A 16,736-nucleotide genomic window follows, 5' to 3' on the forward strand; every position below is an offset into this window, starting at 1 on the left:
TAATATAACGCTGGATGTGCTCATGTATACAGGGGACATTAACCCCTCCATTCCCGGAGATAGTGCCCCCCTTCCCCCAGTTCTGCCATGTGTATATGTACAGTAATATAATGCTGGATGTGCTCATGTATACAGGGGGCATTAACCCCTCCATTCCCGGAGATAGTGCCCCCTTCCCCCAGTTCTGTCATGTGTATATGTACAGTAATATAACGCTGGATGTGCTCATGTATACAGGGGGCATTAACCCCTCCATTCCCGGAGATAGTGCCCCCTTCCCCCAGTTCTGCCATGTGTATATGTACAGTAATATAACGCTGGATGTGCTCATGTATACACGGGACATTAACCCCTCCATTCCCGGAGATAGTGCCCCCCTCCCCCCAGTTCTGCCATGTGTATATGTACAGTAATATAACGCTGGATGTGCTCATGTATACAGGGGACATTAACCCCTCCATTCCCGGAGATAGTGCCCCCTTCCCCCAGTTCTGCCATGTGTATATGTACAGTAATATAATGCTGGATGTGCCCATGTATACAGGGGGCATTAACCCCTCCATTCCCGGAGATAGTCCCCCCTTCCCCCAGTTCTGCCATGTGTATATGTACAGTAATATAACGCTGGATGTGCTCATGTATACAGGGGGCATTAACCCCTCCATTCCCGGAGATAGTGCCCCCCTCCCCCCAGTTCTGCCATGTGTATATGTACAGTAATATAACGCTGGATGTGCTCATGTATACAGGGAATATTAACCCCTCCATTCCTGGAGATAGTGCCCCCCTTCCTGCAGTTCTGCCATGTGTATATGTACAGTAATATAACGCTGGATGTGCTCATGTATGCAGGGGACATTAACCCCTCCATTCCCGGAGATAGTGCCCCCCTCCCCCAGTTCTGCCATGGGTATATGTACAGTATTATAACGCTGGATGTGCTCATGTATACAGGGGGCATTAACCCCTCCATTCCCGGCGATAGTGCCCCCTTCCCCCAGTTCTGTCATGTGTATATGTACAGTAATATAACGCTGGATGTGATCATGTATACAGGGGTCATTAACCCCTCCATTCCCGGAGATAGTGGCCCCCTCCCCCTAGTTCTGCCATGTGTATATGTACAGTAATATAACGCTGGATGTGCTCATGTATACAGGGGGCATTAACCCCTCCATTCCCGGAGATAGTGCCCCCCTCCCCCCAGTTCTGCCATGTGTATATGTACAGTAATATAACGCTGGATGTGCTCATGTATACAGGGGACATTAACCCCTCCATTCCCGGAGATAGTGCCCCCTTTCTCCAGTTCTGCCATGTGTATATGTACCGTAATATAACGCTGGATGTGCTCATGTATACAGGGGGCATTAACCCCTCCATTCCCGGAGATAGTGCCCCCCTTCCCCCAGTTCTGCCATGTGTATATGTACAGTAATATAACGCTGGATGTGCTCATGTATGCAGGGGACATTAACCCCTCCATTCCCAGAGATAGTGCCCCCCTCCCCCAGTTCTGCCATGTGTATATGTACAGTAATATCAGGCTGGATGTGCTCATGTATGCAGGGGACATTAACCCCTCCATTCCCGGAGATAGTGCCCCCTTCCCCCAGTTCTGCCATGTGTATATGTACATTAATATAACGCTGGATGTGCTCATGTATACAGGGGACATTAACACCTCCATTCCTGGAGATAGTGCCCCCTCCCCCTAGTTCTGCCATGTGTATATGTACAGTAATATAACGCTGGATGTGCTCATGTATACAGGGGTCATTAACCCCTCCATTCCCGGAGATAGTGCCCCCTTCCCCCAGTTCTGCCATGTGTATATGTACAGTAATATAACGCTGGATGTGCTCATGTATACAGGGGTCATTAAGCCCTCCATTCCCGGAGATAGTGCCCCCTCCCCCCAGTTCTGCCATGTGTATATGTACAGTAATATAACGCTGGATGTGCTCATGTATACAGGGGGCATTAACCCCTCCATTCCCGGAGATAGTGCCCCCTTCCCCCAGTTCTGCCATGTGTATATGTACAGTAATATAACGCTGGATGTGCTCATGTATACAGGGGACATTAACCCCTCCATTCCTGGAGATAGTGCCCCTCCCCCCAGTTCTGCCATGTGTATATGTACAGTAATATAACGCTGGATGTGCTCATGTATACAGGGGACATTAACCCCTCCATTCCCGGAGATAGTGCCCCCTTCCCCCAGTTCTGCCATGTGTATATGTACAGTAATATAATGCTGGATGTGCTCATGTATACAGGGGGCATTAACCCCTCCATTCCCGGAGATAGTGCCCCCTTCCCCCAGTTCTGCCATGTGTATATGTACAGTAATATAACGCTGGATGTGCTCATGTATACAGGGGACATTAACCCCTCCATTTCCGGAGATAGTGCCCCCCTTCCCCCAGTTCTGCCATGTGTATATGTACAGTAATATAACGCTGGATGTGCTCATGTATACAGGGGACATTAACCCCTCCATTCCCGGAGATAGTGCCCCCTTCCCCCAGTTCTGCCATGTGTATATGTACAGTAATATAACGCTGGATGTGCTCATGTATACAGGGGATATTAACTCCTCCATTCCCGGAGATAGTGCCCCCTTCCCCCAGTTCTGCCATGTGTATATGTACAGTAATATAACGCTGGATGTGCTCATGTATACAGGGGACATTAACCGTTCCATTCCCGGAGATAGTGCCCCCTTCCCCCAGTTCTGCCATGTGTATATGTACAGTAATATAACGCTGGATGTGCTCATGGTAACAGGGGATATTAACCCCTCCATTCCCGGAGATAGTGCCCCCCTTCCCCCAGTTCTGCCATGTGTATATGTACAGTAATATAACGCTGGATGTGCTCATGGTAACAGGGGATATTAACCCCTCCATTCCCGGAGATAGTGGCACCTTCCCCCAGTTCTGCCATGTGTATATGTACAGTAATATATCGCTGGATGTGCTCATGTATACAGGGGGCATTATCCCCTCCATTCCCGGAGATTTTGCCCCCTTCCCCAGTTCTGCCATGTGTATATGTACAGTAATATAACGCTGGATGTGCTCATGTATACAGGGGACATTATCCCCTCCATTCCCGGAGATAGTGCCCCCTCCCTCCAGTTCTGCCATGTGTATATGTACAGTAATATAACGCTGGATGTGCTCATGTATACAGGGGACATTAACCCCTCCATTCCCGGAGATAGTGCCCCCTCCCCCCAGTTCTGCCATGTGTATATGTACAGTAATATAACGCTGGATGTGCTCATGTATACAGGGGACATTAACCCCTCCATTCCTGGAGATAGTGCCCCCTTCCCCCAGTTCTGCCATGTGTATATGTACAGTAATATAATGCTGGATGTGCTCATGTATACAGGGGGCATTAACCCCTCCATTCCCGGAGATAGTGCCCCCTTCCCCCAGTTCTGCTATGTGTATATGTACAGTAATATAACGCTGGATGTGCTCATGTATACAGGGGACATTAACCCCTCCATTCCCGGAGATAGTGCCCCCCTTCCCCCAGTTCTGCCATGTGTATATGTACAGTAATATAACGCTGGATGTGCTCATGTATACAGGGGGCATTAACCCCTCCATTCCCGGAGATAGTGCCCCCTTCCCCCAGTTCTGTCATGTGTATATGTACAGTAATATAACGCTGGATGTGCTCATGTATACAGGGGGCATTAACCCCTCCATTCCCGGAGATAGTGCCCCCTTCCCCCAGTTCTGCCATGTGTATATGTACAGTAATATAACGCTGGATGTGCTCATGTATACACGGGACATTAACCCCTCCATTCCCGGAGATAGTGCCCCCCTCCCCCCAGTTCTGCCATGTGTATATGTACAGTAATATAACGCTGGATGTGCTCATGTATACAGGGGACATTAACCCCTCCATTCCCGGAGATAGTGCCCCCTTCCCCCAGTTCTGCCATGTGTATATGTACAGTAATATAATGCTGGATGTGCCCATGTATACAGGGGGCATTAACCCCTCCATTCCCGGAGATAGTCCCCCCTTCCCCCAGTTCTGCCATGTGTATATGTACAGTAATATAACGCTGGATGTGCTCATGTATACAGGGGGCATTAACCCCTCCATTCCCGGAGATAGTGCCCCCCTCCCCCCAGTTCTGCCATGTGTATATGTACAGTAATATAACGCTGGATGTGCTCATGTATACAGGGAATATTAACCCCTCCATTCCTGGAGATAGTGCCCCCCTTCCTGCAGTTCTGCCATGTGTATATGTACAGTAATATAACGCTGGATGTGCTCATGTATGCAGGGGACATTAACCCCTCCATTCCCGGAGATAGTGCCCCCCTCCCCCAGTTCTGCCATGGGTATATGTACAGTATTATAACGCTGGATGTGCTCATGTATACAGGGGGCATTAACCCCTCCATTCCCGGCGATAGTGCCCCCTTCCCCCAGTTCTGTCATGTGTATATGTACAGTAATATAACGCTGGATGTGATCATGTATACAGGGGTCATTAACCCCTCCATTCCCGGAGATAGTGGCCCCCTCCCCCTAGTTCTGCCATGTGTATATGTACAGTAATATAACGCTGGATGTGCTCATGTATACAGGGGGCATTAACCCCTCCATTCCCGGAGATAGTGCCCCCTTCCCCTAGTTCTGCCATGTGTATATGTACAGTAATATAACGCTGGATGTGCTCATGTATACAGGGGACATTAACCCCTCCATTCCCGGAGATAGTGCCCCCCTCCCCCCAGTTCTGCCATGTGTATATGTACAGTAATATAACGCTGGATGTGCTCATGTATACAGGGGACATTAACCCCTCCATTCCCGGAGATAGTGCCCCCTTCCTCCAGTTCTGCCATGTGTATATGTACCGTAATATAACGCTGGATGTGCTCATGTATACAGGGGGCATTAACCCCTCCATTCCCGGAGATAGTGCCCCCCTTCCCCCAGTTCTGCCATGTGTATATGTACAGTAATATAACGCTGGATGTGCTCATGTATGCAGGGGACATTAACCCCTCCATTCCCAGAGATAGTGCCCCCCTCCCCCAGTTCTGCCATGTGTATATGTACAGTAATATCAGGCTGGATGTGCTCATGTATGCAGGGGACATTAACCCCTCCATTCCCGGAGATAGTGCCCCCTTCCCCCAGTTCTGCCATGTGTATATGTACATTAATATAACGCTGGATGTGCTCATGTATACAGGGGACATTAACACCTCCATTCCTGGAGATAGTGCCCCCTCCCCCTAGTTCTGCCATGTGTATATGTACAGTAATATAACGCTGGATGTGCTCATGTATACAGGGGGCATTAACCCCTCCATTCCCGGCGATAGTGCCCCCTCCCCCTAGTTCTGCCATGTGTATATGTACAGTAATATAACGCTGGATGTGCTCATGTATACAGGGGTCATTAACCCCTCCATTCCCGGAGATAGTGCCCCCTTCCCCCAGTTCTGCCATGTGTATATGTACAGTAATATAACGCTGGATGTGCTCATGTATACAGGGGTCATTAAGCCCTCCATTCCCGGAGATAGTGCCCCCTCCCCCCAGTTCTGCCATGTGTATATGTACAGTAATATAACGCTGGATGTGCTCATGTATACAGGGGGCATTAACCCCTCCATTCCCAGAGATAGTGCCCCCCTCCCCCAGTTCTGCCATGTGTATATGTACAGTAATATCAGGCTGGATGTGCTCATGTATGCAGGGGACATTAACCCCTCCATTCCCGGAGATAGTGCCCCCTTCCCCCAGTTCTGCCATGTGTATATGTACATTAATATAACGCTGGATGTGCTCATGTATACAGGGGACATTAACACCTCCATTCCTGGAGATAGTGCCCCCTCCCCCTAGTTCTGCCATGTGTATATGTACAGTAATATAACGCTGGATGTGCTCATGTATACAGGGGGCATTAACCCCTCCATTCCCGGCGATAGTGCCCCCTCCCCCTAGTTCTGCCATGTGTATATGTACAGTAATATAACGCTGGATGTGCTCATGTATACAGGGGTCATTAACCCCTCCATTCCCGGAGATAGTGCCCCCTTCCCCCAGTTCTGCCATGTGTATATGTACAGTAATATAACGCTGGATGTGCTCATGTATACAGGGGTCATTAAGCCCTCCATTCCCGGAGATAGTGCCCCCTCCCCCCAGTTCTGCCATGTGTATATGTACAGTAATATAACGCTGGATGTGCTCATGTATACAGGGGGCATTAACCCCTCCATTCCCGGAGATAGTGCCCCCTTCCCCCAGTTCTGCCATGTGTATATGTACAGTAATATAACGCTGGATGTGCTCATGTATACAGGGGACATTAACCCCTCCATTCCTGGATATAGTGCCCCTCCCCCCAGTTCTGCCATGTGTATATGTACAGTAATATAACGCTGGATGTGCTCATGTATACAGGGGACATTAACCCCTCCATTCCCGGAGATAGTGCCCCCTTCCCCCAGTTCTGCCATGTGTATATGTACAGTAATATAATGCTGGATGTGCTCATGTATACAGGGGGCATTAACCCCTCCATTCCCGGAGATAGTGCCCCCTTCCCCCAGTTCTGCCATGTGTATATGTACAGTAATATAACGCTGGATGTGCTCATGTATACAGGGGACATTAACCCCTCCATTTCCGGAGATAGTGCCCCCCTTCCCCCAGTTCTGCCATGTGTATATGTACAGTAATATAACGCTGGATGTGCTCATGTATACAGGGGACATTAACCCCTCCATTTCCGGAGATAGTGCCCCCTTCCCCCAGTTCTGCCATGTGTATATGTACAGTAATATAACGCTGGATGTGCTCATGTATACAGGGGATATTAACTCCTCCATTCCCGGAGATAGTGCCCCCTTCCCCCAGTTCTGCCATGTGTATATGTACAGTAATATAACGCTGGATGTGCTCATGTATACAGGGGACATTAACCGTTCCATTCCCGGAGATAGTGCCCCCTTCCCCCAGTTCTGCCATGTGTATATGTACAGTAATATAACGCTGGATGTGCTCATGGTAACAGGGGATATTAACCCCTCCATTCCCGGAGATAGTGGCACCTTCCCCCAGTTCTGCCATGTGTATATGTACAGTAATATATCGCTGGATGTGCTCATGTATACAGGGGGCATTATCCCCTCCATTCCCGGAGATATTGCCCCCTTCCCCAGTTCTGCCATGTGTATATGTACAGTAATATAACGCTGGATGTGCTCATGTATACAGGGGACATTATCCCCTCCATTCCCGGAGATAGTGCCCCCTCCCCCCAGTTCTGCCATGTGTATATGTACAGTAATATAACGCTGGATGTGCTCATGTATACAGGGGATATTAACCCCTCCATTCCCGGAGATAGTGCCCCCTTCCCCCAGTTGTGCCATGTGTATATGTACAGTAATATAACGCTGGGTGTGCTCATGTATACAGGGGACATTAACCCCTCCATTCCCGGAGATAGTGCCCCCTCCCCCAGTTCTGCCTTGTGTATACGTACAGTAATATAACGCTGGATGTGCTCATGTTTACAGGGGGCATTAACCCCTCCATTCCTGAAGATAGTGCCCCCCTCCCCCCAGTTCTGCCATGTGTATATGTACAGTAATATAACGCTGGATGTGCTCATGTATACAGGGGTCATTAAGCCCTCCATTCCCGGAGATAGTGCCCCCTCCCCCCAGTTCTGCCATGTGTATATGTACAGTAATATAACGCTGGATGTGCTCATGTATACAGGGGGCATTAACCCCTCCATTCCCAGAGATAGTGCCCCCTTCCCCCAGTTCTGTCATGTGTATATGTACAGTAATATAACGCTGGATGTGCTCATGTATACAGGGGGCATTAACCCCTCCATTCCCGGAGATAGTGCCCCCTTCCCCCAGTTCTGCCATGTGTATATGTACAGTAATATAACGCTGGATGTGCTCATGTATACAGGGGACATTAACCCCTCCATTCCTGGAGATAGTGCCCCTCCCCCTAGTTCTGCCATGTGTATATGTACAGTAATATAACGCTGGATGTGCTCATGTATACAGGGGACATTAACCCCTCCATTCCCGGAGATAGTGCCCCCTTCCCCCAGTTCTGCCATGTGTATATGTACAGTAATATAACGCTGGATGTGCTCATGTATACAGGGGACATTAACCCCTCCATTCCCGGAGATAGTGCCCCCTTCCCCCAGTTCTGCCATGTGTATATGTACAGTAATATAACGCTGGATGTGATCATGTATACAGGGGACATTAACCCCTCCATTCCCGGAGATATTGCCCCCTTCCCCAGTTCTGCCATGTGTATATGTACAGTAATATAACGCTGGATGTGCTCATTTTTACAGGGGGCATTAACCCCTCCATTCCTGGAGATAGTGCCCCCCTCCCCCCAGTTCTGCCATGTGTATATGTACAGTAATAGAACGCTGGATGTGTTCATGTATACAGGGGACATTAACCCCTCCATTCCCGGAGATAGTTCCCCCTCCCCCCAGTTCTGCCATGTGTATATGTACAGTAATATAGCGCTGGATGTGCTCATGTATACAGGGGTCATTAACCCCTCCATTCCCAGAGATAGTGCCCCTTCCCCCAGTTCTGCCATGTGTATATGTACAGTAATATAACGCTGGATGTGCTCATGTATACAGGGGGCATTAACCCCTCCATTCCCAGAGATAGTGCCCCCTTCCCCCAGTTCTGCCATGTGTTTATGTACAGTAATATAACGCTGGATGTGCTCATGTATACAGGGAGCATTAACCCCTCCATTCCCGGAGATAGTGCACCCTTCCCCCAGTTCTGCCATGTGTATATTTACAGTAATATAACTCTGGATGTGCTCATGTATACAGGGGACATTAACCCCTCCATTCCCGGAGATAGTGCCCCCTCCCCCCAGTTCTGCCATGTGTATATGTACAGTAATATAACGCTGGATGTGCTCATGTATACAGGGAACATTAACCCCTCCATTCCCAGAGATAGTGCCCCCTCCCCCCAGTTCTGCCATGTGTATCTGTACAGTAATATAACGCTGGATGTGCTCATGTTTACAGGGGGCATTAACCCCTTCATTCCCAGAGATAGTGCCCCCCTTCCCTAGTTCTGCTATGTGTATCTGTACAGTAATATAACGCTGGATGTGCTCATGTATACAGGGGACATTAACCCCTTCATTCCCGGAGATAGTGTCCCCCTCCCCCAGTTCTGCCATGTGTATCTGTACAGTAATATAACGCTGGATGTGCTCATGTTTACAGGGGGCATTAACCCCTTCATTCCCAGAGATAGTGCCCCCCTTCCCCCAGTTCTGCCATGTGTATATGTACAGTAATATAACGCTGGATGTGCTCATGTATACAGGGGGCATTAACCCCTCCATTCCCAGAGATAGTGCCCCAGTTCTGCCATGTGTATATGTACAGTAATATAACGCTGGATGTGCTCATGTATACAGGGGACATTAACCCCTCCATTCCCGGAGATAGTGCCCCCTTCCCCCAGTTCTGCTATGTGTATATGTACAGTAATATAACGCTGGATGTGATCATGTATACAGGGGGCATTAACCCCTCCATTCCCGGAGATAGTGCCCCCCTCCCCCAGTTCTGCCATGTGTATATGTGCAGTAATATAACCCTGGATGTGCTCATGTATACAGGGGACATTAACCCCTCCATTCCCTGAGATAGTGCCCCCCTCCCCCAGTTCTGCCATGTGTATATGTACAGTAATATAACGCTGGATGTGCTCATGTATACAGGAGGCATTAACCCCTCCATTCCTGGAGATAGTGCCCCCTCCCCCCAGTGCTGCCATGTGTATATGTACAGTAATATAACGCTGGATGTGCTCATGTATACAGGGGGCATTAACCCCTCCATTCCCGGAGATAGTGCCCCTCTTCCCCCAGTTCTGCCATGTGTGTATGTACAGTAATATAACACTGGATGTGCTCATGTATACAGGAGAGGTCACTCTGGTTTGGGGACAGATGACGCTTTCTCTCTGGGGTGGAGATTTTGAGGAAATGGAAATGTCGGGTTTTTATATTCATAGAAATCTGGAGAAATGTAAAACCTGTAATTCCCCTAATTTTGGCTGTAATAGTTTAGAATAAAGGGATTTCCCATGAGATGTCTGTTGTGTCGGTCCTGGAATGAGGACACTTATCTTGTAGAAGGAGATTGTGGAGCAGAATATGGGAGAAAACAAGAACTCGTTACATTGTAGGATCTGATTGTGGATTTTATACCGTGATGGAAATTTATGAAGAAAAAGTTGGGGCCTCATTTATCAGAATTTCTAACATAAAAACTCTTCCTACAGCAACCAATCAGAGCTCAGCTTTCATTTCTTGAACTTGAAACCTGCTTCACCTTCATGACCAGGCCGATTTTTTTAAATCTGACGATTGTCAGTTTATGAGGTAATAACTCTGGAATGATTCAACCGATCCCCCTGATTCCGAGATTGTTTTTTTTTTTTTTCATAACATACTGTACTTCATGATAGTTGTTAATTTGTTTGATATGACTTGTGTTTCTTTGTGAAAATATTGGAAATTTGGCAAAAATGTTGAAAATTTCGCAATTTTCAAACTTTTAATTTTTATGCCCTTAAACCACAAAATAGGTAATAAATAACATTTCCCACATGTCAACTTTACATCAGCATAATTTTTTATGTTAGGAAGTTAGAATGGTTAAAAGTTGATCAGCAGTTTCCAACAAAATTTACAAAACAATGTTTTTAGAGACTTCATTACATTTGGGAAGAGAAGGACCACCATATGACTTTTTGAATGCAAAATTGGCTGAAAACGAGAGCCTACGCCATGTCGCGCTTGGAGAGCCCCTGATGTGCCTAAACAATGGAAACCTAGGGACACCATTTTGAAAACTAGACCCCTCAAGGATTTTATCTAGATTTCTGGTGAACACCTTGACTCCCAAGTGCTTCACACTATTTTATAATGTTAAGCCGTGAAAATAAAAAAATAAAAAACTAATTTTTCCCACAAAAAATTTGTTTTAGCGCCTAATTTTTTATTTTTACAAGGGTAACAGGAGAAAATAGACCCCAAAATTTGTTTTGCAAGTTCTCTTGAGTACACCGATACCCCATATGTGATGGAAAACTACTGTTTGGGTACACGGCAGGGTTCGGAAGGGAAGGAGCAACGTTTGATGTTTTGAATGCAAATTTTTTCTGGAATCGAGAGCGGATGCCATGTTGCGATTGTAGAGATGCTGATGTGCCTAAACAGTGGAAACTCCCACAAGTGACTTCATTTTTTAAACTAGACCCCCTCAAGGAATGTATCTAGTTGTGTGGTGACCACCTTGAACTCACATGTGCTTCACAGAATTTTAAATCTTTGAATCGTGAAAAAGAATAAATTTTATTTTTACCTAAAAAATATTTGCTTTAGCCTCAAATTTTTTCAGTTTTCACAAAGGTACCAAGAGAAAATGGACCCCAACATCTTTTTGTGCATTTTTTTCTGAGTACACCCATTCCCCATATGTCAAACTACAGTTTGAACACACTGCCGAGCTTCAAAAGGAAGGAGTGACGTTTTGGAACGAAGACTTTGATGGAATGGTTTGCAGGCACCATGCTGTGCTTGGAGAGCCCTTGATGTGTCTGAATAGTGGAAACCCCCCATAAGTGACCCCGTTTTTGGAAACTACACCCATTAAAGAATTATGTAGATGCATAGTTATAGTAATGATTATAATGCTTTTGGTTTTACTGGTGTTTGAATTTATAATGTGGTGGTATGTGTAAGTTGGTTGGAGTACATTATATTATAAAAGAGTGTTGTGTTAAGAGGGTAAAGCAAAATGTTATTAATTTATGAACATGTGATACGCTTTGAAGCAATCCTTAATGTAAAGGCCAGGTTTCACAATGGTAAATTGTGTCCTTTCTAATTCCACTCTTGGAGCATACTCTGCACTTTTTCTGTGTTTCTCCCTTCTTCGTAGTTTGGGGAACCTCAGTGGGAAAATTCGTCATGGTACAATATGGCCAGTATCAGTTTCAGAAGTTCTGGGACCTTCACCTTCCTGAGGGCCAAACATTAGGGCCTGGATGTACACCTCCTGAAACTGAAGGAAGGTCTCCGTATTGCCTGATCATCAAAACAGCACAAAAGCATTGTACAGTGCCAGCTGTACAATGTGCACAGCCAATTTTTTTACCATACTTTATCTTTTCGCATGTATTGTTTGAGGACCTGATCTGAGAGATTTATACCCCCCCCTCATGAACTTATTATAATCTAGGATACTATCTGGCATTGGGACTTCTGTTGTTGTACCTCGGACAGTGACAAGAGAGGTGTTGTCACAGTGTATAGTGGTCAAGATTAGGACATCCCTCTTGTCCTTATACTTGACCACCACCATGTTGTCGCTACATTAGGTTCTGTTGTCGCCCTTTCTCAGCAGTTGTCCAATAAGAGGCTTAGAAAGGCTTCTCTGATTTCTTTGCACGGTGCCGCATGCAACTATACCTCTGACAGAGAGGATCATGAGGAGTGGGATGCTGTTATTGAAGTTATCTTCGTAGAGGTGATAACCCTTATTCAGCAGTGGGTGCGGTAATTCCCACACCCAATTTTCCCACTCTCCCCAAGGACAGGGGAGCATTCAGGGGGGTCAAGCTGGGTGTCCCTCCATTTTTAGACCCTAAATCTGTGGGTGTATCCTGATGTACTCTCGTACAACTTGTACAGTTTAATTCCGTACTTTGCCCTCTTTCTGGGCAAGTATTGTCGGAATTTTAGCCTCCCTTTGAAAGGAACCAGAGATTCATCTATACAGAGGTTTCTTTAAGGGTCGTACGCCTCAGCAGATTTTCTGCTGAAGTGTTCAACTACTGGCTGAATTTTGTATAGACTATCAAAGCCAGGATCATCTCAGGGAGGACACTGCACATTATCACTATAACGCAAAAATTTTTGAACTGCTTCAAATTGTTTTCTTGTCATAGCCATACAAAATACCGGTTTGCTGTGTAGCACATCAGTACTCCAGCATTGCTGAAGCTCTGTTTTTTTTACAATGACCATAGGCAGCACAATACCCCAAAATATCATAATTTCTGCTGCATTTTACAGGGGTCCATCTGGTGTGGGATTCTGGGTGAAAAATTGATGGGCATACAAATTTGTCTGGGCCAACATAAGATGTATTATATCCTTACTGAATAAGAAGCGCATAATTTTCGGGGCGTGGAGTCCATATGGGATCGATTGCTGAAGGGGTTGCGTCGGTCCTAGGGCACTTAGCTGGGGGTCCTATCTCACTAGATGAGGAGGAGGAAGAGAAATAGATGAATGTGGGATCTTCCTCGCTGCCTGAATCCGTGTCGGAGGCAAGGAAAGCGTATGCATCCTATGGTGTATAGCGTCTTGACGAATGGGCCATTTTTATTTTGTTCTGCAAAACACTAGGGATGTGTGTGTAAGTTGTGCTTTTACACATGTATTCTATGGGACGTGTGTAAAGGGTACTATTCATTATTACATTTACTATAAAAAGTAGAGAAAAAAGGTAAAAATGAAAAATATAGAAGAAACACTTAAAAGAAAAAATAATGAAAAGAAAAATCAATAGAAGTAAAAAAAAAGTTTGTATAAAAAAATTTCCTTGACATTCTCTACACTATTACCATACCTATAAAGCTACTCGGCGATAACTATTCTTTTATTTTGTGCAAAAACCCCGGATGTCACAAACACTGCGACGTGCGCTTCATTAATGCGTTAGCCAAGTTACCTGGCGCGAACCATTATTATTGTTCTGCAATACGACATCACTAACGCTCAGGTCTGTGGAGTCGGTAAGCCAAACCTCCGACTCCAACTCCCGACTCCTCAATTTCTATTGGCTCATGTTTAAGTGATAAATTTACTGTAGCACAGATTCATCTCAGCTAAAAGTCTAGACCCTTAGATCAGGAATAGGGCAGACATTTATAGGACATTTCATAACTTTCCCAAATTCTTATGAAAAAATATTCCCCACAAACTGCATTGAACTACTGTACCCAATTTATTATATATTTTCGGAGTCGGTCCATTTTATACCGACTCCGATTCAGACTCCACCAAAATGGACACCGACTCCACGACTCCGACTCCACAGCCCTGCTAACACTGTGACGTCTGCTACTATACTTATGGCTTAAAAAAGAAAAAGTCCCTTGGTGCAGACTCTGATCAGCAGTGATACTGATCAAACCGCTGCGGCCATGAGAAGCGCACAAAAATAGAGCATGAATTCTCAGCACAGTATGCCCAGCAAAAAAAAGTGCGCCAAAAGTATAATTGGGGAGTGGGGGACGGAGAAGAGCTGGAACAGGGATTTGGGAACTGCTGCTGCTGTGATCACAGATCGGTTACACAGACAGCACAGGATCGCAGGAGACAGGTCGCAGGAGGATCGCACTGGCCACCAATGCCAATTCTTTTTCTCAGGTAACAGAGGAACTACACAACCACTCTGCACGTCAGAACTGAGGAAAAGATGGCATGCAGAATGGTGTTTGCTATTTTATATTCACCATTTTGGCTCCAATTAGCTGAACAATAGTTACTGACCAATCAGCTCCAAAAGAATTAATCAGCTCAGGTGACATCGCGATCACCCTATCAAATGATTTTTTATTTAAATTTATTGTCACATCACTGTGATTGGCTGGTGAGAATTGATCGGCCAATCACAGCGATCGCTGGCAGGGCCGTACAGCTCCCCCGGGGTGACATGCAGGGATGGTTTGATGTCAGAGACAGCAGCCATCTTAACTCGGTCACCACACAATGCAATGCAGTGACAAGAAATACAAACGCTGTACATGTACAGGGGTTTGCGTAACGCATTTCTCGAAGCGCCATATATCTATGTCGGATGTTGTGAAGATTTTAATAGGAAGGTGAAGCTACAAATCTGTTTTTTCTTCATATCAAAAAAAAAGATTTCACAACGATTATAAAAATCTGACATAGACCAAAAATGGGTCCAGCACCCTGAAAAAAACCTGTATTTCTTGTAAAGGAAATAAAATGTGTGAATCCAGCCTAAAAATGACAGAACTTGCCGTGGAGCCTTCTCCTAGCTTAAGACTCTGTTCACATCTTTGCAGAAAGGAGCAGAACAAGGGAATTTGAAGCCCTGTTGTGTACAGAGCATTAACATTACTTTAGTATTACTTACTTATCATACATATATGGGAGATATGTTTTGGGCTCTGTTCATATTATTTTTATATTTCTGTTCTGTTGTAGGGACAGACATAAGAAAATAGCCAGATCCAGAACCCTTTGCATACCAGAAACCTGTGGCACCAGACAGACTCTAATCACTGTTTTATCTACTGCAGATCAACCAATTCTCTGAACGCTTAGCTCTGTATAACCCCGCCTTCACCATTGATTGACAGCTTTCTGTGTGCACTGTGCATAGGCTGAAAGCTACCAATCAGTAATGGGGTTATACAGAGTCATATGAATATGGAGGACCACACAGCAGCAGGTTAACTAGTTCTCTAATTGTAATCTCCTGCTGATAGAACTTCATCAAAACTTTATGATTTCACATTAGGTCATGTCCTTCTCAGTTAGATCACAACAATATCGCATCCTCTCAGTGGAGATCTTCTATATAAGAGAATTTTCCTGATTGACTCGTCAAGGATGGATAGGGACAAGGACAAGATGGCGGAGAAGATATTACACCTCACCCTAGAGATCCTCTTCCGGCTTACTGGAGAGGTGAGAGATTCTGATGACGTCACATTACATCATTCTTATCTATGGGAATAACAGATGGACAGAACTGGAGAGGTGAGGACTCTGGAAATGTCTGTAGTGAGATTTATTAATGTGTCTCTCCATAACCAGGATTACACAGTAGTGAAGAAGACCTCTAGGGAGCGCTGTCAGGTCCCTGTGTCTGAGGGATGGGGAAGACCCCTGAGCCCAATCACGGGGCCTCTACCTCACCCCCTGATACACGAGGACATCAATGACCAGAAGATCCTAGAACTCACCTACATGATGATTGAGCTGCTGACCGGAGAGGTGACACTGCTGGGAATGCTGGGACATTATAAAGTAACACTATGTAGGGATCGGGGGATGACTTTATCATTGTATCTGTCAGGTTTCTATAAGGTGTCAGGATGTCACCGTCTATTTCACCATGGAGGAGTGGGAGTATTTAGAAGGGCACAAAGATCTGTACAAGGACGTCATGATGGAGGTTCCCCAGCCCCTCACACCACCAGGTAATAGACAGGACTAAATACACATGGTCTATAATTATCTGTATGTAAGGAATGAATTCAGTTCCTGTATGTGTTTCTTCCAGTTCTGTCCTGTAAGATGACAACACCAGAGAGATGTCCCCGTCCTCTTCTCCCACAGGACTGTAAACAAGAAGATCCCAATGTTCCTCAGGATCATCAGGTAGATGGAGAGAAGGTGTCATGAGATCTCCCCTATGATGTGTAGATGGCTGTGAAGGTCTTGTGCTCAGTCTTGTTTTATCCACCAGTATTATATGGTTTATACTTGTGTAATGAGAACGGTGGAGATGGTAGGATTAGAGCTGATCATAGATGGGACTTCTCCATCTGTCTGTGACTTTTACAATATTT

At 45.8% G+C, this 16,736-nt stretch overlaps 1 protein-coding gene across 3 annotated transcripts in view; it reads left to right on the forward strand.

Moving 5' to 3' along the window:
- The window catches only part of LOC141271918 (uncharacterized), a 58,792-nt gene that overhangs the window by 14,981 nt on the left and 27,075 nt on the right, over positions 1-16,736 (forward strand). Inside the window, exons 1-5 of one of the 3 annotated variants that reach the window (XM_073682159.1) lie at positions 15,415-15,610; positions 15,696-15,849; positions 15,979-16,158; positions 16,241-16,364; positions 16,448-16,545. In XM_073682159.1, the coding sequence (XP_073538260.1) occupies positions 15,772-15,849; positions 15,979-16,158; positions 16,241-16,364; positions 16,448-16,545 (480 nt within the window). In that variant the 5' untranslated portion in view covers positions 15,415-15,610; positions 15,696-15,771. Of the gene's footprint in view, positions 1-15,414; positions 15,611-15,679; positions 15,850-15,978; positions 16,159-16,240; positions 16,365-16,447; positions 16,546-16,736 lie in introns of those variants that run through there. The other 2 variants (XM_073682158.1, XM_073682157.1) reach the window with 2 other exon arrangements.

This window comes from Phyllobates terribilis, unplaced genomic scaffold, assembly GCF_046119375.1.
Source record: "Phyllobates terribilis strain yellow unplaced genomic scaffold, ASM4611937v1 Scaffold_5__5_contigs__length_657084704, whole genome shotgun sequence".
Lineage (NCBI taxonomy): Eukaryota > Metazoa > Chordata > Amphibia > Anura > Dendrobatidae > Phyllobates > Phyllobates terribilis.